The sequence below is a fragment of the Astyanax mexicanus genome, chromosome 1 (genome assembly GCF_023375975.1).
Source record: "Astyanax mexicanus isolate ESR-SI-001 chromosome 1, AstMex3_surface, whole genome shotgun sequence".
Taxonomy (NCBI): domain Eukaryota; kingdom Metazoa; phylum Chordata; class Actinopteri; order Characiformes; family Acestrorhamphidae; genus Astyanax; species Astyanax mexicanus.
This window is the reverse complement of record NC_064408.1, coordinates 16,551,931-16,577,284: the sequence shown is the minus strand read 5'-3', so window position 1 is coordinate 16,577,284 and position 25,354 is coordinate 16,551,931. Positions and strand designations below refer to the sequence as shown.

The 25,354-nt window shown below is 34.6% G+C and overlaps 2 protein-coding genes across 2 annotated transcripts in view; both read left to right on the top strand.

Annotated features, from left to right (window-relative positions):
- The first annotated feature begins 997 nt into the window (after positions 1–997).
- f11r.1 (F11 receptor, tandem duplicate 1) lies at positions 998–19,082 on the top strand. Its single transcript, XM_022667663.2, has 10 exons — positions 998–1,190; positions 9,740–9,799; positions 10,370–10,486; positions 13,614–13,754; positions 14,405–14,607; positions 15,123–15,225; positions 15,446–15,553; positions 15,672–15,684; positions 15,796–15,850; positions 16,992–19,082. Exons 1-10 carry the CDS (start codon positions 1,151–1,153, stop codon positions 17,025–17,027), a joined length of 876 nt encoding a protein of 291 aa, XP_022523384.2. The 5' UTR covers positions 998–1,150; the 3' UTR covers positions 17,028–19,082.
- Positions 19,083–21,643: 2,561 nt separating this feature from the next.
- Positions 21,644–25,354, top strand: part of ubash3ba (ubiquitin associated and SH3 domain containing Ba) — a 64,607-nt gene continuing 60,896 nt past the window's right edge. Inside the window, exon 1 of the mRNA XM_007256944.4 lies at positions 21,644–22,165. Coding sequence (XP_007257006.1) covers positions 22,038–22,165 — 128 coding nt within the window. The 5' untranslated portion in view covers positions 21,644–22,037. The remainder of the gene's footprint in view (positions 22,166–25,354) is intronic.

The window sequence follows — 25,354 nt, the reverse complement described above, 5'->3', positions numbered from 1 at the left end:
TCACAAATTTGCACATCTTGGCTGGATTTTCTCAGTCAGCTTTATGAGGTAGCGTCACCTGGAATTCAGGCTTTCAGTTAACAGCTGTGCTGAACTCATCAAGAGTTAATTACTTGAATTTATTTCCTCTTAAAGTTGTGAAGATAATTACTCAACTAAGTATAGAAAAAAACTTTAAGAAATGAAGTTCAGTCAATGTGAACATTTAAAAGTATCCTCAAGTGCAGTCACAAAGACCATCACAAACGTTATGATGAAACTGGCTCTCATCAGGACCTTTCAGTGAAAGTCCTTTTTTGTACCCATGGTTATTGTGCCAGTAAAGATTATAAAGATTATAAACATTATCATCAACTAAATATGGCTCAAAAACTTGATTATCCAAAATTGTCTGGCTTTCAAATAAAAAAATGTGCAATTAAAATATATATTGTTTATCAGTACAGTGATTCAGAATACTGAATGTACCCTTTGGCTCGTTAAATGGTACAAATTTGTACTTATTGCTGTTAGGAAAGACTTTGTACTTCAGAGGGAACACATCTGACCCTGTAAAGACCAATATTGTACCTTTGAGGGTACAATTATGAAGAGTATTCCTTTGAGTACAAAAAAGTACTCATATCGTACCTCTGATTTTTAGAGTGAAGGTAACAGCACCCCAGATCAGATAAGAGCATTTAAATGCTTTACACAGAGTATTTTGGTTTGTTTAACATTTTAAATTTTAAAATTTAAATTAACTTTTAATTTACTACATGGTTCTTTATGTGTTTTTTTGTAGTCTGGATAGCTTTAGTATTCATTTACAATGAAGAGGAAAAATATAAATAAAAACAAAGAATATATATATATATACCTTTTTTTATAGTTTATAAGTTTATGGGAAATCTCCTGAGAGAGGGGAAACGTCACACACCGATACCCAGGATATGTCACTCACTGGGCGGAGCTTATCCGAGTTCAGGTAACTGGTTTCATATGACTGGTTGTACCAGGAAGGGCGTCCAGTTTCAGCCTTTTCTCTTCGAGAACGGCGAGAACGGAGAACAATTCGCTTTAAACCGGCGTATATATTTGATATCGATTATTTATAGGTTTAATTTTTAAAGCAGGATCTTTATAAACCGGATTTTAAATCTCAGTCGTCATGCTGTTCGTGCTGCTCTGCCTCTGCTTACAGGCTACAGGTAAGACTGCTGCCTTTACTACTGAAACAAATGAGATATATCTGTATGTATAATAGAGTATCATATATCACTATTAGTTTAAATTCGTTTTTTTCTATTTTGTTTTTACATACAGGCCTAGATTTTGTCATCTACTTATTAAAAAAACAAAACATAAATATTTATATCTAAAATAGCACACAGTATATATTTTTGTAATTCGGTAGATTTTTTGGTAGTTATTGTTTTGTATTATATCTGTAGTTTTCTTGCTTACTGGAAAGAAAGCTGTTTTTATGCTTTTAGTAAAAGGAAAAATGGAAACTGCAGCTGCTGCTACCTGTTGACGCACCTGTTTACCTAGCACACCTGTAGCTGTAGTTTTATTCTGGTTATAATACTGTAATATTAATCAATCTCGGTGTATTTAGTGTTATATTTATGTACATGTGTATGTATTAGCCAGGTCTGAGGAAAAACTTCATCTCTGACTCGTGTATAAAGCGTTTATTTGAAGTGTAGGCCTTTAGCTTTAGCTCCCAGGCTACAGTATCGCCCTGAGCCCTATCTCCACCTCCCCTCCCCCCGAAACTCAACACACACACACACACACACAAGGAAATATCTCACTGAGTACACACACACACTGAGGGCAAATATACAGTAAAGTAAAACTAAAAGGACTGAGAGAAAAAGACAGGTGGAATTTGCTAAAATTGCCCAAACGTAATTAGCATACCTCTAAAAAAAATTACCTCAGTTAAAAAAAAAAACTTTAATATGTAAATAATAGTTCAGATAACGTTCTGTAACGTTTATATATTATATATTTTTATATAACGTTCCAGTAACGTCCTGAAAATGTGTGAGGTAATAATGGTTTGAAAACAGTTTTAGAACAATAAATCTTTTCCAAATGAAGCTAAGAAATTGTATTAGTTTAAATTGTTCTTCAACAAATGTGAAAAGCCTACATTTAGACAATATTGTGATAAGTACAAGTTACCAGAGCCCAAACAAACAGTAAATATAAACAAGAAATATTTTACACACACACACACACACCGAGGGCAAATATACAGTAAAGTAAAACTTAAAGAGCTGAGAGAAAAAGACAGATTTACAGTTTGCCTATTTAGCATGCCTCGGTAAAATTACCTTAGTAAAAACCCAACTTTAGTATGCAGTAAAAATTCATACCTGGTCAAAACTAGCTGCTAACTCAACTCAATTTAACATTTAATTTTTTGTTGAATAATAATGTTCTAATATCGTTCCAGGAACGTCCTGAAGATGTGTGATGTAATCATTGTTTGAATACTACCAGTTTTAAAACATTTCTCAGACAACATTACCAGTTAATATTAATATTTAAAGTAACTTTTCCAAAACTAAAAACAACAAACACTGACAGAACTGATAGGCACTGTTTAATAAATGCGGCATAAACTATGTTCCAAACTAACCTAAAGAATTGAAACATTTATTCAAATTTAGAGTAAAGTAACCAAACAAAAGTTACAAGAGCGCTAAAAAACATTAAATAAACAAAAGGAAATGTCTCACTGAGTATATAGAAGGAGAAAAGATAAGTTAAAACTTTTTGTTCTTTAACAAATGTGAAAAAAAGCCTATATTCTAACAGTATTGTGATGCATATAATGTTCCAGAGCCCAAAAAATAAATTAAGGAAATGTCTGCACACACCGAGAGCAAAGAAAGTAAAACTAAAAAATGAGACAAAGACAGAGGTTTGTCTGCAGATGTCTGAAGTAGGCCCTAGGATACATAAGGAGAAGCTAACTCAAAAGCTCAGTTCCAAATATAAGGATATGCTCAGAGAACAGAGAACATTCTTAGAATGTGAGTAAATAGGTCAGTGGGTTCAGAAATAACATTCCTGGAACATCTTTAAAAACAAGTTGTAATAATGGTTAACATTCCAATGTTATTAGAATGTTTCTCCACAATATTCCCAGTTATGAAAAATTTGTTGAAATGTTTAATGTAACATATTTCTAAAAAAGAAAATTGATGCACATTTATAAATAATCAAACTGACTCACAGGCTCAGTGAAAGTGATGTAGAATATGTTCCAAAATAAAGAATTAACAATAAAAAACATATATCTCATAATATTGGGACAATAAATAAACTATAAAGTACGTTAATAAATGTTATAAGCCTATATTTAGGCAATATTGTAATATTGTCAGCATGTTCATAATATAGAGGTATGGGTGAGAAGAACCTTCAAATTGGTGGTAATGGACCTTTACATTAACTGGAAGTTCTTTAGAGATTTAAACCCACACTCAATCAGTACTAAGCTGGAGTGGGAGTTACTGTAGATACCAGTCAGTGTAAGGTCATGTGTCATGCAGGTTTTGCTCATTTCACTCCCTAATTTTATTTTACTCCCTAAAAACACTCTTATCTAAAATGCACTAATGCCTGACTAGTCAAGATCGAGAGATTTGAAGAGCGGTGACTGGTCACGTATTTCCCAATCCTGTGGTTTTCACAGATAATGATTATTTTCTTTTTTTTTATTAATCAGAACTTTTTTCATAATCAGAACTTTTATTTAATTGACTGCTATTTTATGTAAAGTGTGTCTTTTAAGAAATATATCTTTTTTACAACTGTAAAAAAAAGAATAGAAAGAAATATGTATTATTCTGATAGATTTCAGTAAATCAAAACAGGTAGTAGAGGAATTACACTTATCATAAAATTGGAAGTGTTACCTCTCAGAGTAAGTCTAACTTTCTTCAGTGTATAACAATGTTTTAAACTAAATCACACACTCCAGCTTTAACAGGACAAAAGTGCTTCTTTCTTTTAAAGCAATTACAGGACATTCATGCAAGCTATCTTCACCCATAAACATTAGAAAAAGAACCAGTCCGACTCCTCTTTGCATGCACATACATGACACCATAGTATGGGCACAACAGCTTGAGCTGGTGATTCTGTATCTACTGTAACTGTAGAATAAACCTTATTCATAAACAAATAAAATGAATCTGAGAGTTACCTGTTACACTTATTCTACTGTTTTTTTTTTATTTTTAAGAGTGCATGTGATAGATGAAACCTTTCAGAATTTTAAGTAACGCCCACCTTCAGAAGACAGTGTGTGTGCTGTTAAACTGTTTCTGAGATAATGTAAGGTTGTAGAAGACTTAATTAGCAGGTGCTGGAACCCCAGGTTATGGAATAAAGCCTAAATGTGCAGTTAGCTAACGGTCTCCTGCGGACTGAAGCGAGAACATGCAGGCCAGTATAACTACAGCGTACATGGTCTGTATTGTGTAAAGTGGTAAAAATGGAGTTTAAAAAGTTAACAAGTTTTTATATTTATATTTTGAATATTTAAAATAATTTTACTTGACATTTGATAAAATTAAAGATTTAATGTCACAATTCATAAATTTGACTTGTAAGATTTTAACTATACTTTTTTGTGTTTTGAGTGTGTGAGGTGGTGGATTGTGCATAAATATAAAGTCATTTATACATGTATTTCAGATCTATACAATTTAATCAAATAGATTAATTGTTTAAAATCGGAAAAAGTCTGTATTTAACCTGATGTTTGATAAACTTGAAAAATTGTATGTAATAATTCATTTTTGTGTCTGTTTCGAATGTGTGGTTTGTAAATTTGCTGTTACACAAAAACAAATAAAATAAAATTTATGATTTTCAGACTTAACACAATTATCAGGTATAACATTTCTCCAAATTTGTATTTTTTAATTAAATATATATGAATGTATGCATTTAAATTATTTTTAATGATAAATATTTTTAAAAATGGCATGATTCATAAATATTTTCATAAATTTGTGTTTTGAATGTTGGAAAAAAAATACTTATCGAAAATAATTACAGTATACAGTATTTAGATGAAATTCAGATCCATACACTTGTCATGATAGTAGAATGTATTGTATTAATATTCGTAAGTTGCTCTTTTTGAAATGTATGTTTTAAACAGCACACTTCACCACCATACGTTAAAACATACAAATACATTGTTAACATTTATTAAGGACATATAATATTTCAAGTTATTCAAAAGTCAAGAAAAAGCAATTTCAAAATGCTGAATCAAATACTTATGTCAGCTTTTTAGATCTGTATAGTGAAGAGTAGGCCCACGTTTTAAATTTACACATGAAGGCAAAGTCCACTGGGTAGACGTGTGTGTTCAGCAGATATGACGTATATACTATACTGTAATGGGAAGGTTTTCTGCTGATTTGGGAGTGCTGCACTAGTGAGCATTAGAGCACTGGAATGGCATGTTGGGTGTTCGTTTAAGAGCCTGTTTCCTGTTGTAAATATGAGTCACTATGTTGATTAGCGTGTAGGCAGAATTGGGTCATGTTTCTGTCAGTTGTGGTCAGCAGTGAGTCAGAGTCTTAAGTGTAAGAGAAGTGTACACAAACTGAGGCCCAGATCCTTCTACCTGTTGTGCCTGGATGTTCCACCTGGCCGAATGCTTACTCAGCAAGATCAGCCTTTTAGTGCCTTTCAGGGCCTTTCAGAGCCCTGCCTTCAAGCTACAGAATTAAAAGTTATAGTGTAGATGTTATATTCAGTAATACAATCACTAATCAAAGTTGTGTAGTGGTAATATTAGTTTCATACTGTTATTTCAATATACACAAAAGTTTGCCTGCTTATAGCATAGGTGTAGCAAATTTAATATTTCATCAAGGACAGAGACATTTGGCAGAGGAGTATAGAACAACATGTTTCAAGTTTGGGACAAAATTTCGTTCATCACACGGTGTGATGGAAACAATTTTCAGTTTATCACAGTTAATACCATTCATTTTTTGCCATTCAAAACTTGAGATCAGACCCATCTGCCTCTTTTCTATGACATAAAACAGCTTCAAAGGGATAACAAGGCACACAACACAAAAGAGGAAAGAGGACAATACTAAGTATTAGCACTATAAACATTAGTGTTTTTTTTTATTATTAAACTCAAATGTACATTATTGCAGGTATTGCACATTCAGTGCAGATATTACATTACATTACATTACATTACATTTGTCAGACGCTTTTGTCCAAAGTGACTTACAATAGTGAAGTACAAAAGTAATAGACGTTAAAGGTAAAACATCTTTAGACAGGGTCTAAAGGAGGTCGAAGAGAAATAATTGGATAGAGGAGTGAATGAGGGGAAGAAGGAAATGAGGTTAGAATAGTTAGTTTGTTAGAGGTGTTAGGAGTAAGTGCTCTTTGAAGAGCTCTGTCTTCAGGAGTTTATTAAATATAGCGAGAGATTCTCCTGATCTGGTAGTGGAAGGTAGTTAGTTAGAGGTGTTAGGAGAGTAAGAGCTCTTTGAAGAGCTCTGTCTTCAGGAGTTTATTAAAGATAGTGAGAGATTCTCCTGATCTGGTAGTGGAAGGTAGTTTAATTATATTAATATTCAAATACACTTATTAAACTCTCCCGGTCACAGTTTGACTTTGATAATTTCAAACTGAAACTAAAATGTCTAAAAAAAAGAAGAGTTTACAAATGCAATAGTCTAATTTGTTAAACTGCACCTTTATTCCAAATCAGTATTACAGACTTACAGATTTATACACAGACAAAGCAATATACAGTACATTGCAATGACACTTAAACCATTTTTAATTTAATTTAAATATTTTTTATTCAAAGCAATAAATATTTATTTATTCTTTATTCTTAATTTTTACAATATAAATGCACTAATTATTAATCCATTTGGCTAATACTCACATTACCACAGAAATGAACTAACTATTGTTATTCCCTATATGTCTGTATATTTAGGCTAGTTTAATACAAGATATTAAGTTTTGTATATTATTATATATTCAGCTTTTGTTTCTCACTGTTTTATTCAGTATATTGATTGCTGTATATTTATGTGACCTTGCTGCAGAGTTTTTACCTAAGCTTCACCTTAAGCATTTCAGTGCACCTATGTTCTGACATGTTGTACAGATGGCAAACATTGATATTTAAAACACCCCTCCCCCCTCCGTTAGTGAATTAGTGCCCTCTGGCTTTTAGATGCTGAACTGCATCAACTGCAAAGCCCCCTTAATACTGCAGATTAAGAAGGTTTATTAAGCACATCAAATGTGCCTGGATAACAAAACACACTTACACATTTACATTTATATATTAATGTATTTTAACATTAACAACAACATTTAACTTAACAAAAATTTAAATGACTATTTTTATCAGATTGACTGAGCAAAAAGCCTGAACAACTGTATGAGCAACAATTTATTTTAAATTAACTCAGCATTTCCCAAAAACATTTGAGGAAATGCACTACAAAAAGTTTTTTTTTTTTTGTTGTTGAAGGAATTGTTCTGAGAAAAACTTTACTTTAGGTACTCAAACACTGTGCTGCTCTCTGGAATAATGACATATATATAGGATATTTTCACAGCCTAAGCTAGGTTATGAAAGAGGAGAGTGCATAGATATAATAGGGATGCACCAAATTATAATTCTCTTTTTTATTATTAAATTATTATTTATTCAAAAAAAGGCAAGAAACGGTTTACAGTGTTTGTTCTAATTATACCTTTTTTTACACCTATTTTGCCAATTGCATTTTTGGTATCACAAACTAGTGTGAGATAGGCATTCATAAATGCAGCAGTAGTGAAAAGGGACAGTGACGAGACCATCATATTTACCATAATTTTGTTGGACACAGGTGGAATGTGGTCTCCAGGGAGCAGTAGGGATTAAGAGCCCAACAGTGGTATCTTACCCAAAACCAGATATTAATATCCCAATATATCCTATAATTTATGTTTGATATCTGACATCAAATATAGATTTTTTTTCAAATCTGTGCTCACTAAACTCACTTTTCTTTTTTTTTTGTCAAATGCTTCACTGATTATAATTTTAGTGCATCCCTAACCTAAAATCACAATACTGACATTTCATTAAATATATTTCCTACTTTTTCTACTACCATATCTCATACTAATGCAGTTATTTAATGTAGAACTGGGTAATGTCAATTTCCCCTCCTGTTGATATCGCTCTCATCACACAACAATGCAGGTTTTGATTAGAGAGTGTTGTATTGCTAAAAAATGTTTCACCTTATTGAAGTGAGGTGACTGCGTCTTAAAAAATCAGATATATGTGAGGAATGCAGATGTAGGTTTTGTTATCGTTGAGGAAGAATGTGATGAATGTAAATGAGATAAGGAAATGGAAGCTCTGAGCATGGGCAGTAGTTTCTGCATGATCTGATTTCTTTTTTTCTTTTTTCTCTTTGAGTGTAAAACTCTGAGGTTTATATCATCACTCAAAAGCTGGTAGTAGTGGTGTTTTTTATAAAGCATAAGTTTAAGAGGTTTTTATTTTTTTCAATTGTTTTGAAGAAAAAAAGTATATATTTTTAAAAACTCTAATTATTTAAAATGATGCTTTCTTTAAAAGGATATGATGGCTTTGTTGTGCTGTTCTATTACCATTATATCAGTGGATTGTAATGGTCTTACAATGGCAATAATGTTGTTTATTGCAGAAATTTCCGGGATGATATATCATTCACAAAAATTGTTATCATGAGGGACCTAATTAATCACATTACTGATTTCTGCTCATATGACCCAACAGTGCTGTACAGTCATGTAAAAAAAAGTACATTTGACTAAATGACATGACTAAACAAATAAGTTAATGCTAACTTTAGAACACAGTTTCAAAATCTTCAGAACATTAAAGAAAAGTAAAATTAAATCAAATTAACTAATTATTTCACTGGTACAGCTGTAGCAACTATGTATTAATGATGAAATATTTCCCTACGTTTTCTACCTTTTTTTGACCAGTTAAGTGAGATTTTTTTTTTTTACTTATATGTCAATTCCATCATATAAACAGGTGCATGAAAAGTTACTTTATTTCAGTAATTCAGTTATACAAAATGTGAACTATACTCCTATATAGTACCAATTTTTCTGAGATACTGAATTTTAGGTTTTCATTGGCTGTAAGCCATACTCATCAACAATAAAAGAAACGAATGCTTAAAATAGATCACTTTGTGTTTAATACATCTATATAATATATGAGTCTCACATTTTGAACTGAATTACTGACATAAAGTAACTTTATAATGATATTCTAATTTTTGAAGATGCACCTGTATAAATTTATTATTTTTTTATTATATAAAAAAATGAAGCCACATTTAATTTAAATCTAAAGCTTAAAATAAAAGGAATTTAAGCAATAAAGTAGAAACAGCTATAGAGATGCTAACTGCTAGCTAGGCTCATCAGGGTTGAAGGTGCAGTGTTAACTGGTAAAAAAAAAAAAGCTGTAAGTTTAGAGGAACTGTTAGGAGGAGGAGTGTGGCTGTGTGTGGATCATTTGCTTTGTTCTGAGATTCTGTTGCTGTAATGCGACATCTACTGGAGAGAAATGCATAGTGCTTGTTTTAACTGTGTAATTCATTAATTAATTATTATATAAATCCTAATCTCTCTTTCTTTCTCTTTCTCTTTCTTTCTCTCTTAGGCCTGCATGCCTTTTCTGTGTCCACCACAACAAGCACAGTGTTGGTGAACGAGAACAGTGGTAAGTGGTAACCTCTTTTACTGTACTAGTGTCTCTCAGAGTATTAAACTTGCTTAATCACTTTTTTATTTTCACTTTTTATTTCCTGTCATGCATGTCTCCAACCTGTCATGGCAAGCTGCACAACAGAGTAGACCATGAAGGAGTGGACAATTTTAGTAATAAGAAAATTGAATTGCATTTGGTGAAAATGTGGTAAAGATAGAGTTGCAGACACTTTAAATTGTTCATGGTGACCTTCAAATTTAGATTTTCTGAAATTATTTTCTTTATTTTACAGTGACAGGGTGGATCGCTTTAGCTAAGAATGTGAGAAATAATACGTTAAATTAGTATTACTAATTTCTGAACGTACAGCAGCAGGTGCCTTCAATCCCATAAAAAAGAGGGTTGTGGCATAAAGGCTGTGATGTCACTGATGTTACAGGTTATTTCTTAAAAGGGCGGAGTTATCCCAACATGACAGGATGGATAAATAAATCTTAGACATATTTAAATAGCTAATAAATAAATAAACCTTAATGATTATACTACACAGTTAATAACTGCTTACTCTTGCTGTTTCCTCAGGAGCTGATATGACCTGCTCCTTCTCTGCAGACTTTGGTGCAACACCCAGAGTGGAGTGGAAGTTCAGGGATCTGAAAGGAACAGTGTCCTTCATCTACTTCGACGGCCAGGTTACCAGTGAGTCCTACACTGAACTCTGCTTAAAGAAACTCTGTTAATTAAAACACAGCTCTGAATGACACTGACAGAAATGACTCCACAGTGGAACCCTTCTTAGTTTCTATCAGTTATCTTTTAGTTAATTGAGTTGTCTTTTGAGTTGTGCTTTTATTTTATTTAATGAATGTATGAGTGCAAAAAACTGGATTCTACTTTAAGGCAGCTGTTATGCTGACCTATTAAAGTTGCTTTAGTGTTACTAAGTAGTTGCTGTATCCAAAGAGGTTGCTATGGTGTTGTTAAGTAAATACTCTGGTGTTAAGAGATGGTTGCAAAAGATTGGTATGGGGTCTCAGGTGATTGTATAAAGTTGCTGTGTGATTATTAGGTGGTTGCTGTGATGTTTATAAGCGGTTGCTATAGTGTTACTAATCAGTTATTGTGGTATACAAAGTGGTTCCTACGATGTTGCTAAGTAATTTATTATGATGTCACTAGATGGTTTATAAAAGGTTGATATGATATGTGAGGTGATTGTTATAAAGTTGCTGAGTGATTACTAGGTGGTTTCAATGATCTAGTGGTTGCAAAGTAGTTGCTATGATGTTTCAAATGTGGTTGCTGCGGTGTTGCTTAGGGTTGCTAAATGGTTGCTATGATATCCTAGGCGGTTGCTGTTGTTTTTTGCCATTATGTTTCTAAGTAATTGCTATAATGTTACTACATGGTTGCTAAATGTTTGCTATGATATCCCAGGTGGTTACTATTGTGTTGCCAACTTGCCATGATGTTGCTAGGTGGTTACTGTGATGTCTTAGATCACATGTGTCAAACACAAGGCCCGCGGGCCAAATGTGGCCCGCCACGTCTTTTTATGTGGCCCGCGAGAGCTTGTAAGATCTTAGTGTCTATAATAAATAAGTCAGAAGCGTTCTTTGACCAAAAAATACATTTCCCACAATGCTTGTCGATTGTATTACCCGAAAAGTTACGGCTTACTGCCACTACACGGCAGTGTAGTCATTGATGTGGAAACCCTGCCGGAGGGAAGGTGTAACTTCGCGGGTGGAATTGAGACATATAAATGTTTATCCCATAATGTCCAGAAAAAGAGAAGTTGATGCAGACGGACGGCTGTGCTTCAAGGCGAAAGACCGGTATGCCTTTTGTGTTACGAAGAGTGTTACTGACCAAAATAAACGCTTTTTAGGAGAGATATAAGTTCTGTGTAAATATTTATAAGACAATAGCTGACAAAATCTGTTTTAATGACGTTAATAAACATCACTGGGACAGCGCTAGTCGCAGTTTCACCGCAGCAAAGTACGAGGACGTGAATCACTTATCTAACCAGCCTTTACTAATTTCTGCCCTCAATAACCCTTTCAATAACCTCCAATAGCCTTTAATAGTCTTCAGTAGCCTTCAACAGTCTAACCTTGCAGCCGTGGTGTGTCCACTAAACTCCGTAGTTATAAACATCCTGAGGTTAGCAGCGCGATAACTGACCTGTTTATAATGTAATCCCAGCAGTGACTCATGCTCTAAACGGCTGCTGTTAGGTGATTGGGCTGAAAGATGAACTGTAGAGAGCTGTATTATTCGGTTACAAAAATCTTTATTTCATACGCAGAAGAACTTAAAAATTTTAAAAACGCTCCAGACTGGCTGAGCTGAGCCCTGTAGCCCGTGGCTGGGCTGTAGCTCTGACTCAGTAAAGACTGCGGACTTGTGGTGCTGCTGCTGCAGCTCCCACTAGTGGTTGGATGAGGAACTGCTAAATCTGAGGAAATGCTATGTTCTTAACAGCTCACAATTTGATTTTATATTTATTAAGCCTTATTTCAGTTAATAATTTCAAAGTTAATATAACTTGATGTCATTTCTATTCACTTGAATAGTTTGGTTCTTGATTGATGGAGTTTTTGGATTTCATGACATGACAAATTAAAAGGATTTATGTTAATAGAGCAACAAGCAAACATTTTTTCCATGCAACTGTAATATTTGATTGAATAAATAATATATTGAGAGTTATTTAACATTAAGGAGTAATTACATTCATTTACATATATTACATTTGGTTACATTTTATTACATTTATAAGTTACATCTGGCCCTCGGAGGACAGCCAATATGCCAATGTGGCCCTCGGCCAAAATGAGTTTGACACCCCTGTCTTAGATAGTTGTTGATGAGCACTGTGTTGACTGTTGGATGTGGCAGGTGTACTTGTACTATGGTGATATTTGATCAATTGTTTTTTTTATGTTAATATTAGAGCTGTGTATGAGCAAGAACCTAAGTCAGGGGTGTCCAAACTACAGCCCGCGGGCCATTTGCGGCCCATTTCCTTTTTTGGAGCGGCCCTCGAGGTATTTTAGAAATAGAACGAAAGTTGGCCCGCTGTTAAGCAGGTTTTTATAATGTGAGATTCAAAGTTTGAACGCTAGTTGCCAGAAACGGGCCAAAGAATCTAAAAGCAGAGAGAGTGCTCATTTCTAGCGCAGAAAAACGGGGCAAAGAGTCTAAAAGTTTCCGTAATTAAGGAGTTTAATATTAAGAGACATCATGAAATTAAACATCAATTTGAAAAATCTTAGTTTACACAACACTGTCAAAGATAAAGATAGTAAGTCAAGTAAAATGGTGTGTAACTGAAACAATCAGGAAAAAAGTATTATTTAAAGTGGTATATTTCATTATTTGTTTTATTATAGAGTCTGTGGCCCGTGACTTCAAATATATTTCTCCTTCTGGCCCCCAACAAAAAAAGTTTGGACACCCTTGACCTAAGTGATGCAGAACAATAACACAACACTAACTGAACCACTATCCTGCATCTTTACATCTACACTGATAATTAACAATCAGTACAGTCAATACAATATTGCAAAAGAAAATTGCTATACCTCGATATATCAGTATATTTTTAAATCCCTAGTTGATCTGAGAGTTGCCTACCTGATGCCCCTCGTGAAGAGCTTGTGATGTAGACCATGTATAAAGAAGATAATGGATGTAGACCATGTATAAAGGAAATGGGCTGGACCCTATGGAAACCCAGATTATTCCAAATATTAGTTTAGAAAAATGCACTAAACTGGATTTTATACCAATTAATTTTATTTTGTATTTTTTCAAGCTCCGTTCAAAGAGCGGTTCACACAGTACAACGGTGGCCTGAGGATCTCAAAAACAGTCAGATCAGACACTGGTGACTACCTGTGTGAGGTGTCTACCAACGGTGGCTTTGCGTCGACCTCGATTAAGCTCACGGTGATTGGTAAGTTGTTTTTTGCTGATGTATTTGAAAGTTGTGTTAATTGAAAACATCAAATTGGGTACAAAGTGACTCGCCCAATATGAAACACTATATTAGGATAAAAGCTGATTTAAAACAAATGATGGACTCCTGGCAAAAAAGACAATTCCTTTGTTTATGCAGGTAGCTCAAATCTGGAATTTATTGATTGATTTAATATACAGCTCTGGAAAAAATAAAGAATTAAGAGCTCAGAAATCAATATTTGGTGGAATAACATCTTGGCGTGTTCTCCTCCACCAGTCTTACACACTGCTTTTGGATAACTTTATGCCACTCCTGGTGCAAAAATTCAAGCAGTTCAGCTTGGTTTGATGTTTTTTTTTTTATTATATTTCAGTGTTTTTTTTTTAATTTGGTAAAACCAAAGAAATTATTTTAAAGTGGTCTCTTTTTTTTCCAGAGCTGTATATATATATAGAGAGATATTTTGTAATTTTTATTTAATGTTTTTGCCTTTTTTACAGAGATAAATAGATTTTATTTAAATTTTATTGATCCCAAAAGAAATTTAACCAATTGAATTGTAGAGATTCTTGATTATGTGTTGTGATGTCTATAGCCTGACCTGCATGACCTCTGCTCATGATAGTTGTCCATGTACCCCACAGTGCCTCCCGCTGTGCCCGTCAGCCGAATCCCCAACTCAGTCACAACAGGGAGCAACGTTCGCATGACCTGCTTTGACCCGGAAGGCTCTCCCCCGTCCACCTACCAATGGTACAAAGATAACACCCCTCTCCCTGAAGACCCCAGCAAGTTCCCCAACTTCAAGAACATGACCTACAAAATGAACATTCAGAATGGAAACCTGGTTAGTGGACATTCTCCATGTTTAAAGGTGCTGTATATGGTTTTGGAGAACAACTGTTGAAGATATAGAAGAACTTAAGAGCAAAACAAACACACCCCAGCCTTAAAATAATTGCTAATATTGTGAATTAGCAAAAAAAAAATATCAGTTTTAATTATATACCACAAACATTCTCAAATGGGACAAAAATGTCATATCATTTAAATCATATCTTTGATTTAAATCAAATCACAGCATCTTTTAATGTATTTTTTTTATTGGGATAAAAGATCACACCATAAACTCTATCTGCAATTCACAGTTCTGCAGAATCATCAGATAGATGATGAATCGTTTGTTTCTGATCGTTTCTGTAGATCTGTCATGCAATGTATCCGTATGAATAAGCTCAGGTGAAGGCCATCAAATTAAATGATAATGAGATGATGATTAATGTGCTGTTGTAAGAACTGATTCCTTTTGCTGATCAGTAAATTGCATCTGTCTATTTTTCTGTGTTTCATTGCATATAACAGGAGTTTCCCAGCGTGGCTAAGACAGACCAAGGCCAATATTTCTGTGAGGCGTCTAACGGTAAAGGGCCTGCTCAGCGTGGACAGCCTGTGTTGATGCAAGTCCGTAAGTACTTTTCCAACCTGTCCTCAGTTTCCTTCATGTATGACTGGTATTAATAAAAAAGGAACTATAAATCACAGGAATTGATCATAAATTAAGTTATAAAGGTCTTTGCCAACTGTGGTGGTTGGCAAAAAAATGATGATGTTATTTCTGAACACATGCTGCAAAAACTCAATGTTTTTCCATCTCAACCTCACTTGCTTGTTGTTTAATTTTGTAGGTGACCTGAACACAGGAGGCATCGCTGCTGGGGTCATTGTAGCGCTCCTGGCCATCGCAGCGCTGATCTTTGGCCTGTGGTACGCTAATAAGAAGGGATATCTACCCAGTAAGTTCTCTTTCTTTCTTGTTTGTGTTTTTTTTTTTTTTTTTTTAGCTTTTTTTAACTTTTAATAATAAGCAATGCTGATCTAACTCATTCTGTACTTTTTCATTTATCCCCCCAGAAATGTCAGAAAGGTAAGATATATTTATTTATTTATTTTTGCTTAAAAAATGCAATAAATTAATTCCAGTTAAATATCTACAGCAGGCAAATAAATGATGCATTTTGTGTGCTTTGTTTTACAGCAAGCCGAAAACTGCCGTTTACACCCAGCCCAGACAGACCTACGATGAGGATGATGTAAGTACAAAATGTTTTCATTACATTACATTATATTTGGCTGATCCTTTTATTCAAAGTGAATTACAAATAATGATGTACATTTAGTAATAAAGGAGGAAAGGAGGGGAAGAAGGAAATGAGGTTAGAAGTAGTTAGTTAGTTAGAGGTGTTAGGAGAGTAAGTGCTCTTTGAAGAGCTCTGACTTCAGGAGTTTATTAATGGTAGCGAGGGATGATCCTGATCTGGTAGTAGTAGGTAGCTTGTTCCACCATTGGGACTTTCACACCTGAAAGTCCACACACAGGTTTGTGTCTTTGTTACATTGTGTACATTTGGTCTGGCTAGTTTTGGTTGCACCCTGCAGTATAATAAATCCACTATAGAACTTTACTACATCCTGTTGTCTTCACCTATGTACATGTGCTGCGTCTGCCTTTGTGGAAGTGCATGCTTGACCCAGCAGCATGTTGTCAGTTTAGCAACTTGCAAAAAAAAAAAACTTATTTTTTATGATTCGGACCTTTGAACCAGTTACTGGAGGTTGAAGCAAGATGATGTCTCCCATTAAAAAAAAGAAAAAAATAAGAAATTGAATTTATGCTGCCACACACTCCTAGTTTATGTATATGGTACAGTCTTCTACCACTAGCAGATTTTAGCTTTGTTTTCATGATTTTCAGTTTGGGATATTCAATACAGTACTCAAAACTGTAAGTGCAGGTTTTGATGAACTTCATGAACCAACACTTAACCTCAACAATGATTCAACTCAAATGCCCAATATATTTATTATCACAGTAAAACCATTAATTGCATTAGAACAGTATAATTATAAATATTTTGACTGTAAAATATCTGAGCAGCTAACGTTGTATTTCATGTAGTTTCTTGCTGTTCAGACGAACAAAAATAAATCTAGCCACAATCTAGATGTGCTTATAATCTGATTTGGACTGACAGTCTGAACACGTGTTTAGTAACATCGTAGCAACCACTTGGCAACAGCCTTGCAGCCACCTATGAATTGCTTTAGTTTTGCTTTTACTCTGCATTTTATTTAGAAACTGAAAAAAATAGGTATCTACTAGAGTAGAGTAATCCTTTAAGTGTGCTGTTAAACTTACTAACCTACTTCTCTTTCTATCTCTGTATATTTCAGGGCGAGTTTAAACAGAAGTCCTCATTCGTGGTCTAACCTAAAGGAACTCCTGAAGTGTGGATGTCTCTCCTGTTTAGCTGATGTCTATTTACTGGGGTTGTGTGTATGTGTGTATGTGTTTGATATATCATGAGGTGCATCACAATTGTGTACTAATCACTAATTCTAAGGCTTATTAATATTTTTTCTGAGATAAAATATGTAATGTAGATAAAAAATGTCCTCAATACATCTTGACAATATATGCGGTCAGTTTTGGAGTAACGCTAGAATGTAACCCTATTATCTCACAATGCAGAAAGCCAGGAGCTTCTCATGTCTGTAATGATATTACAAAAAAAGAGCAGATAACTAAAATGGGTTAGACAATTTAAATTAAAATTGATATGGTAGTACCTTTTACAGAAGTAGTGTGTAGTACACAATTGGGACGCAGCCATGTTTGTTATTGCCACTTCTGGTCGTTGTACATTGCACTGACCCTGATGCTGAGTTGAGTTTTGTACCAGTAAGCGGAGCATCCACTGAATCATCCTCTGTGTTTTTCTTGCACCTTTTGAACACATGTATATGGCTTCTAACCTCATTCATGAAGTATATATTTTTTTCTCCCTGAAAACGGAGAAAAAGTTGATTACCTTTGAGGTAGAGGCACCATTATTTAACTTTTGAACCCTTTGAAAAAATTCCACTACAACCTCACTTTCCAAGCAGTGAACAATTGTGTATGTACAGTAGCTTGTTAATTGATTCAGAGGATACGGGTTTGGTGTAAATATGAGAACCTCAACTTTTTTTCCATGTCTTAAAAATGGTTCTGCTTTAGTCCTGCATTAGAAACACATTTAGGCCATTTAATGCTTTTTTTTATTGAACTGTGTGTGTTTGTGTGTGATCACATTGAGCTGTATGAATATATATATATATATATATATATATATATATATATATATATATATATATATATATATATGTCGAATAGGTATGTTTGTTTGTTAATTTGTAAATTTGTGACACTGATGTGGCGGCTAGTGAAAGTGAAATATAGTTTAGAATTTAGATAGAGTTGTTTTTCCACTTGATTTTTTTTATTTTTTACTTATTAATGTAACTGTCCTTGAATATTTATGAAGGTAAAACATGGTACTAGAATATTTCCACTCAAATATTCAGTCTATAGCTTATTTACTAAATCAGAAGCTGTAAAATGTACTTTTTAGCCTTTAGCCCCTTCCCCCTTTTTTAAACATCGCTTGTGAAATGTAAATAGATGTGTTGTCTTTTGCTGTACGTGTGCTGCATGTGAAGATGTACATGAAGCTAGTAACATTTGTGATAAAGCAATACTGGTTATGAACAAACATATTTCAACAATAGACCTAATTCTCCAATATCTTTGCCTTAAATTGCCTTAAACTTGAGAAAAGTCCTAACAAAAAGTCTGTCAGCTTCATGATCATGGTTTCAAACCTCAAATTTGTTCACAGTTCTGGTCTTATAATGATTGATGTCCTTATAAATGGCACAAATCTGAATAAGAAAACATGGGTGAATTTCAGACTCTTTGTTAGAAACTGCATGAGTGTGTTTTACAAACAAAAATGTCTTCTTAACAATAGCTGGAGAATGAGTCAAAAAAGCTTTTATGAGGCTTATAGAGGAATTCTACCCATTTTAAAATATTTTAATTTCATTGGAGATGTAATGCAGAGTAATTTAGAGTGGTTTGATGTGAAAACTGCTGACACTCACACTGGTGATGGGAAATTTTATTATCTGAAATCACCAGTAAACACGTATATTGTGAGTTTCATGTGCACCATTGATGGTGTTAAAATAGTGGTAAATCTGAGGAAAATAATATGCTGTCCATTATAAATTAAAAAACACAAATCTTAGTCCCTCGGTTTTCACATCAAATCACCCTGGACTGGGTTTCCCAGAAGCGACCTGGATGAGGTGATCTTCACACTGTGATGATTATGAAATTTATGCAGCAAAAAAAAAAAAAAAAAAAAAACTCCAGGCTAATCACTGTGTTTGTTAAATATTCTTACTGTAATTTTTTTTTCAATAAATGCCATTAATGAATTTTGTCTTTTAGTATTATTTTCATTGTTAGTTTTTCAAAATGTAGATTTAAATGTTGACTGATGCCCCATCTACAGATATCTGGAATAAAAAAAAAACATCCACATAAAAATAAAATCATGGTTCTTTAAAATAGTGTTCATCACAAAGTTGTAAAACAAGCTATTTACAAACCCTGCAAAACGGTTATATAATATCAACATCAATACACCCCCAAGTTTTAATTTAATTTAATTTAAATTTAATTTAATTATAATCTAAGGTAGCTTGAACTGTCAAGGCTGTTTTTTTTATCAGCAGAAAAAGAAAGAACGCTGTAGTTTTTTTTTTTAACATAAGACAAGGTTGTAAATAGGCTTGTAAAACTGCATTTTTCAACCCAACCAAAGCCACATACTAGTGTATCTTAAAAATTAGAATATTCTCATATATTATATAGATGTATTACACTCAGAGTGATCTATTTAAAGCATTTATTTATTTTATTGTTGTTGATTATGGCTTACAGACAGTGAAAACCCAAAAATCAGTGTCTCTGAAAATTAGAATATTATATCAGACCAATTGGTACTCTGGCTTTGTGGGCAGTGTGTCAAGTCCTGCTGGAAAATGAAATCCACATCTCCATAAAAGTTGTCAGCAGAGGGAAGGTATACAGTTTTTGTTCACTGTCTCCCAAAGACCATAAACAGACCAAGTAAAAGAAACCAAGAAATATATGAAAGGGGTCTTTTAATATTCAATCTCATTGATAAATAACAGTCCTGCCAGCAGGAGGCAGTATAAGCCATATTTCACATGTTCCTTTAGCAATTTCTGAATTAAAGTGCTCAGGTTTTCTCATTCTTTGAAAGGCTGGCTGGTTCTGGTGTGTCTAGCAGTGGTGACTCATTCAGGTGATGGACCTACATTTAATGGAAAGTGCTGAAATACACAGAGTTAAACTGCTGCAGTCTCACTGTATCTCCTCAGTGGAAGCCTGGAGTACAGTGGGCTCCATACTTCATCACTAGCTAATCTAGATGTGCTGGACATGCATGAAACATTGTGGACACAAGGTTTGTTAATAATGCTTCATTTAAAGGCTTCAAAGTTTTGGGGCGCTCTTACACTCACAATTCTTTTATTATTTAAGTGTCTTTTCTATACTGCAAAAACACAGTAAACACTATAAGAACATAATATCAACAAAAATATACAGACAGACAGGGAAATTAAGGCATCCAGTAGCTCGAAACAACAGAGGAACAATTGATAGCTATACAAAAGGTACAAAAAAAGTAGTATAACAGTGCAGTATATGGTGTAATCAGCCATTAAACAATATACAGATTAAAAGTGCAAGATGCAAATGACATTATATATAGGATAAAATGACTAGATGTATACATGTATCTATATGTATATGTACATATGCATGTACCTGTAGGAACATACCCATCCATACGTGTGGCTGAGTAAATTTCCAAGTAATGTGACAGGATTAAACAGTCTGTAGCAGTGTGTGAGAAGTTAAAAATCCTGATGGCTCTGGGGACAAACGATCTCCTCAGTCAGTGGGTTGAGCAGCTCTGATAATCACTCTGATAATGAAGGTCAATGTTGTTTCATTTCATTAGAGAATGAAAAAATTGATGATGATTTAACATAATTGTGCTTTCTGGGAATAAAATTTTTACCTTCCATTATTCATTCTGCTTATTGGGTAACCGTATTCCCATAACTCTAATAGTGCATAAATGCTACTTTGCTTCATGTGGAGATATTTAATGGGTATAATGGAACAAAAATATTGTTAACTGCAAACAGAAGAGTAGTTTTGAAACCAGTACTTTCACACTTTTACTTGAGTAAAAAGTTTGAGTTGATACTTCTTCTTTTTCTGTAAGCATTTTTAAACTCTCTAAATCTAAATCTAGAGTACTTCTACCTGAGTAATGATTGTGAATATGTTTGACACCTTTGGTGGCCATTAAAATGCATTTAGATTTATGGTTTGAATCCTGTACATGTAGCTTGCCCTCAGCTACCGGAGCACTGAGAGAGCACAATTGGCCTTGCTCTCTCTCTGGGTGGGTAGATGGTGCTCTTTCCACACATCACTCCAAAGGGTGACATCAATCAACATGATGCCTCTGTGAGCTTATGTATCGGAACGGAGTTGCTGCACTTTCTTCCGAGTGCGCTGTGATGCTACTCCGCAGCAGTTGGAAAAGAGGCGGTCGCTGACTTCACATGTATCGGAGAAGGCATGTGCTGGTCTTCACCCTCCTGGTGTTGAGGCATCACTAGTGATAGGGGGAGTCCTGGGTAATTGGCTGTGTAAATTGAGGAGAAAATGGGAAAACAATTAGAAATAGATTTAAATATATAAATAAAAAATTATTAGTATCGATATTATATCGGACCGATACCACACTCTGTACCAGTATGGCACATCCCTAAAAATTCCCCATCCCTCGACGCTACGCCTTTAACACCAAAGTGGGCGGGCTCAGAAAGGCACGCCGTGCTCTGATAGGCTGAACGAGCCGTCACTCAAACCTCCATTCATAAATAAGTCATCCTGAAGAGGAAGCGAATGTCAGACGGGGGATGCTGCCTCCATTTCTGTACAAATATGATCTCTGACAGCGCTTTTCCTCACTCGCTCGGCTGCAGGGGGCCGGCAGGGACGGGCGGAGAGAGTGTAGCAGCCTAGCCGAGTGTTTTAAAGCAGAGAAAAGCTGCGCGGAAACAGAGCCAGGTCCGGGTCTCCGCGCAGCGGTGTGTGAGAGAGGCTGCAGCCGCGGAACACGCTCCCCTCTCCCGCTTGCTGTGTGGCGCTGTCCGCTGTGGGGCTCCGCGCTGCTCCTCCGTGTTTGGGGGCAGTTTGCGCGTGTTTTGGCGGCTCTGGCGCGGCCGAAAGTCAGCGGAACACCAGGAGTAGTACAGCGCCAGATGGACCGGTGAACCATGGCAGCGAAAGACGAGCTTTACGCCAAAGTTACGCCGCGGAGGCAGCGCCAGAACCGGCCGGGCACTGTCAAACACGGCTCCAGCCTGGATGTGCTGCTGTCCATGGGCTTCCCTAAAACCAGGGCGTGAGTACAGCCTGATTTCTGCACTCTGTAGACCCCCTCCCCAGACAAACACACACTTAAACACACTCTTATACACACACAGAGAACACACACACTGCATAATATCTCCAGCTGAAGCTGAAACACAAGACGTGTGGGCTACAGGCCACAATTGCTGTTGTTGTGGTTGGAGCAGCACTTACCCATATGACTACAAACTGTTGTTACCTAATGGCGTCCAACTGACGTCTGCTATTGATTCAACATGACTGGCTAGAATAACCATAATACACTGCAGAATAGGCTTCACCTGGATTATTCACTGTGCATTAATTAGTTTATTAGTTTTAGGATGATTCCTATTTTTTTTTGCTGTGTTGTGCAGCACTGAACATTTAAACTTTTTGGAGTCCAATAAACACTAGGTAAAATACTAGGAAAAATCATAGAAAAAATAAATAAATAACAAAAATAACAAATTCCAGGCCAGGATAAGTTTTGGAAAAATATAAATAACCAGAAAGTTAATGGAAAATGGAAATTTGGTGAACAAATCTTTGTGTTTACGGTTATCGATGGAGAAAAAACTCTTTTGATCTAACAAATACGTCAGTTAATTCAGTAATTTAGCTCTACACAATTAAGCGCTCAGGTTCTGACACATATTTTATTATTAACAATTGTGTGTCAGATTCATTTTAGGCCTATTATAATCAATTTCGATTAGAATTTTAGTTGATTTTTAGTTTTATTGTCCATGTCTGCACCGTATTAAAAATTGTATGGTCATGAAAATTTGCCTTGAAGGCATGGAAAAATTTATAAAAAATCATGGAAAATCATTGGTTAAAAAGTGTATGCACCCTGTTAATGGTTATCGGTGTAGGTTTGTTTCTATTATTAATCATTTACATGTAACATAGGGTTAAGTTGCATGTAATATAGACATTCAGTTGAATGGTAGTTGAGCATCAATGAGGATATACAATGTATTATTAGTTATTTTGTAGAAACTTCAGTTTTTTGTAAACAAACTGCACCATTTAAACTAATGAACAAGCTAGGGCTGGGAGGTTAATTTCAAAATGGCATAATGGAGATTAAATATTGTACTTTACATACACTGTCTGGTCAAAAAAAAAGTTGATGCTGCAGTTGGTCAGGTCTAGGTTCAGCAACAGTATGTGCTGAAAGAATGAGGTCAGCTGACTACCTGAATATACTGAATATAGACCAGGTTATTCCATCAATGGATTTATTCTTCGCTGATGACACGGTCAGGATTCATGGGGCTGGAATTGTGAGAGAGTGGTTCAGGGAGCATAAGATCATCATTTTCACACATGGATTGTTCACCACAGAGTCCAGACCTTAACCTCATTGAGAATCTTTGGGATGTGCTGGATGGAGAAGGCTTTGAGCAGTGGTCAGACTCTACCATCATCAGTGCTGCTGCTTGGTGAAAAATTAATGCAACACTGGATTAAAATAAATCTTGTGACATTTCAGAAGCTTATTGAAACAATGCCACAGTGAATGCGTGCTGCAATCAAAGCTAAAAACGGTTCAACCAAATATTAGTGTGTGACCTTTTTTTTGGCAACTTTTTTTTTTTTGGCCAGGCAGTGTATAAAAGCTGTAGAGTGAATCTCAGTAGGAAAACATTAAAAAAAAATACAATACAGAACCTCCTGTGAGCATGGAGGCAAGGAAAAACTCCCTCAGAGCTGGAGGAGGAAAAAACCTTGGGATGTTTAAATGAATGTTAAAAAGTCATTATACATCCACACAGATCTAATATAATCAGGTGTATAGCAACACCAGCAATGGAAGCAGTTCATATAAACTGGGATGTAATTAAAGTGTAGTGGTAAGTGAGCAGCTAGTAACGAGGCATGTTGCAAAAACTGGATGATGGGCAGCTGATGTGGCAGTAATTTTCATATTTTACACTTTTTCTTAACTGTAATTTAAGGATGATATCTTTGCACTGTGTTTAATATAAAAGCTTATGGTATATAAGGTTAAAAGGGGCTGCTTACTATTCGTAAAAAAGCAAAACTTAAAATGGAATGTAAAGAAAACAATAGCTTGCACATTACTTTAAATGGTGCAGTTTGTTTACAAAAAACTGTTATGTAAAAGTTATGTAAGAACTAAAAAATGACAAGTGCTCAGATAATTAAAAAATATTTAAATTAATTATTTAAATTAAATATTTAAAAGCCCCCTTCAACCTTATATGCAGTTTTTCTTTATTAAACAAGCTGAAACATGACATTGTGTTTCACTTAAAGAGAAATATATGAAATAAAAAATATGAACATCACTGCCACATAAGGGTTCTTTACAAGTTTCTGACAAAAGCGAAAATCAATCTAATGAAATAAGGTTTTTAGCTGATGGCAATAAAATAGTTTGTCAGCTACACATAAAAATGTAATGATGGGTAATATGGTCCTAAAATAATATCACAATATTTTAGAGTATTTTTGCAATTTTTATATTCTTGGCAAAATGACAAAACACTGAATTAAAAAATATATATATTTCCAGAAAACACTACTGCAACTAAAAAAAAAAAGTTTAAAGTAACCAAAGTCAAAGATACAACATGTAATGATTCTATTAATGTACTCTATATATCCAAGACTGAAGTAAAATAAATTATGTCTACTGGAAGGATACAGTATAATCTGTATCTAGTAGATATTTAATATGAAAAGAGAACAGTGTGAATATTTTTTAATACAAACAGTATATGGGGTATTTCTTTTAAGGTATTTTTGGGATGACGTTATTAAATTGTTTTGTCGCTATTATAGTGTGAAATACAATGTAGCACACCCCTAGTGCTAATTCATTTTAACTGGGTTAAACCATATTAAGTATAGGCTTAGACTTTCTACTGTAGATTAGTTACCAAAGTTAATCTATTGTTTTGTTGCTGTCATACAAACCCTTTATGTGCTGGAAAGGTAGTTAATGTCTAAGCTTTTAATTAAAGTAATTTTAGTGTTTTTCTATTGGTTACTTTTTTGACCAAATAAGTGTCTTAAAGGCGACTCCTATTTCAAACCTATTCAGGCACTCTGCTGCTCCACAGGCAGTGTATATCTATACACTGCTAACCGCCTGATCTCACACAGTGCGAGCGTGTGCCTTTTCAGGCTACATTTGTTACAGGGTCAGATCAGATTTTTTTTTTTT

Bases quoted from the DNA above. Each gene is read 5' to 3' on its own strand.
- f11r.1 (XM_022667663.2), top strand. From the start codon at position 1,151: ATGCTGTTCGTGCTGCTCTGCCTCTGCTTACAGGCTACAG. The intron at 1,191-9,739 runs GTAAGACTGCTG...TTTCTCTCTTAG, and splicing joins CCTCTGCTTACAGGCTACAG to GCCTGCATGCCTTTTCTGTG. The intron at 15,226-15,445 runs GTAAGTACTTTT...TTAATTTTGTAG, and splicing joins GCCTGTGTTGATGCAAGTCC to GTGACCTGAACACAGGAGGC.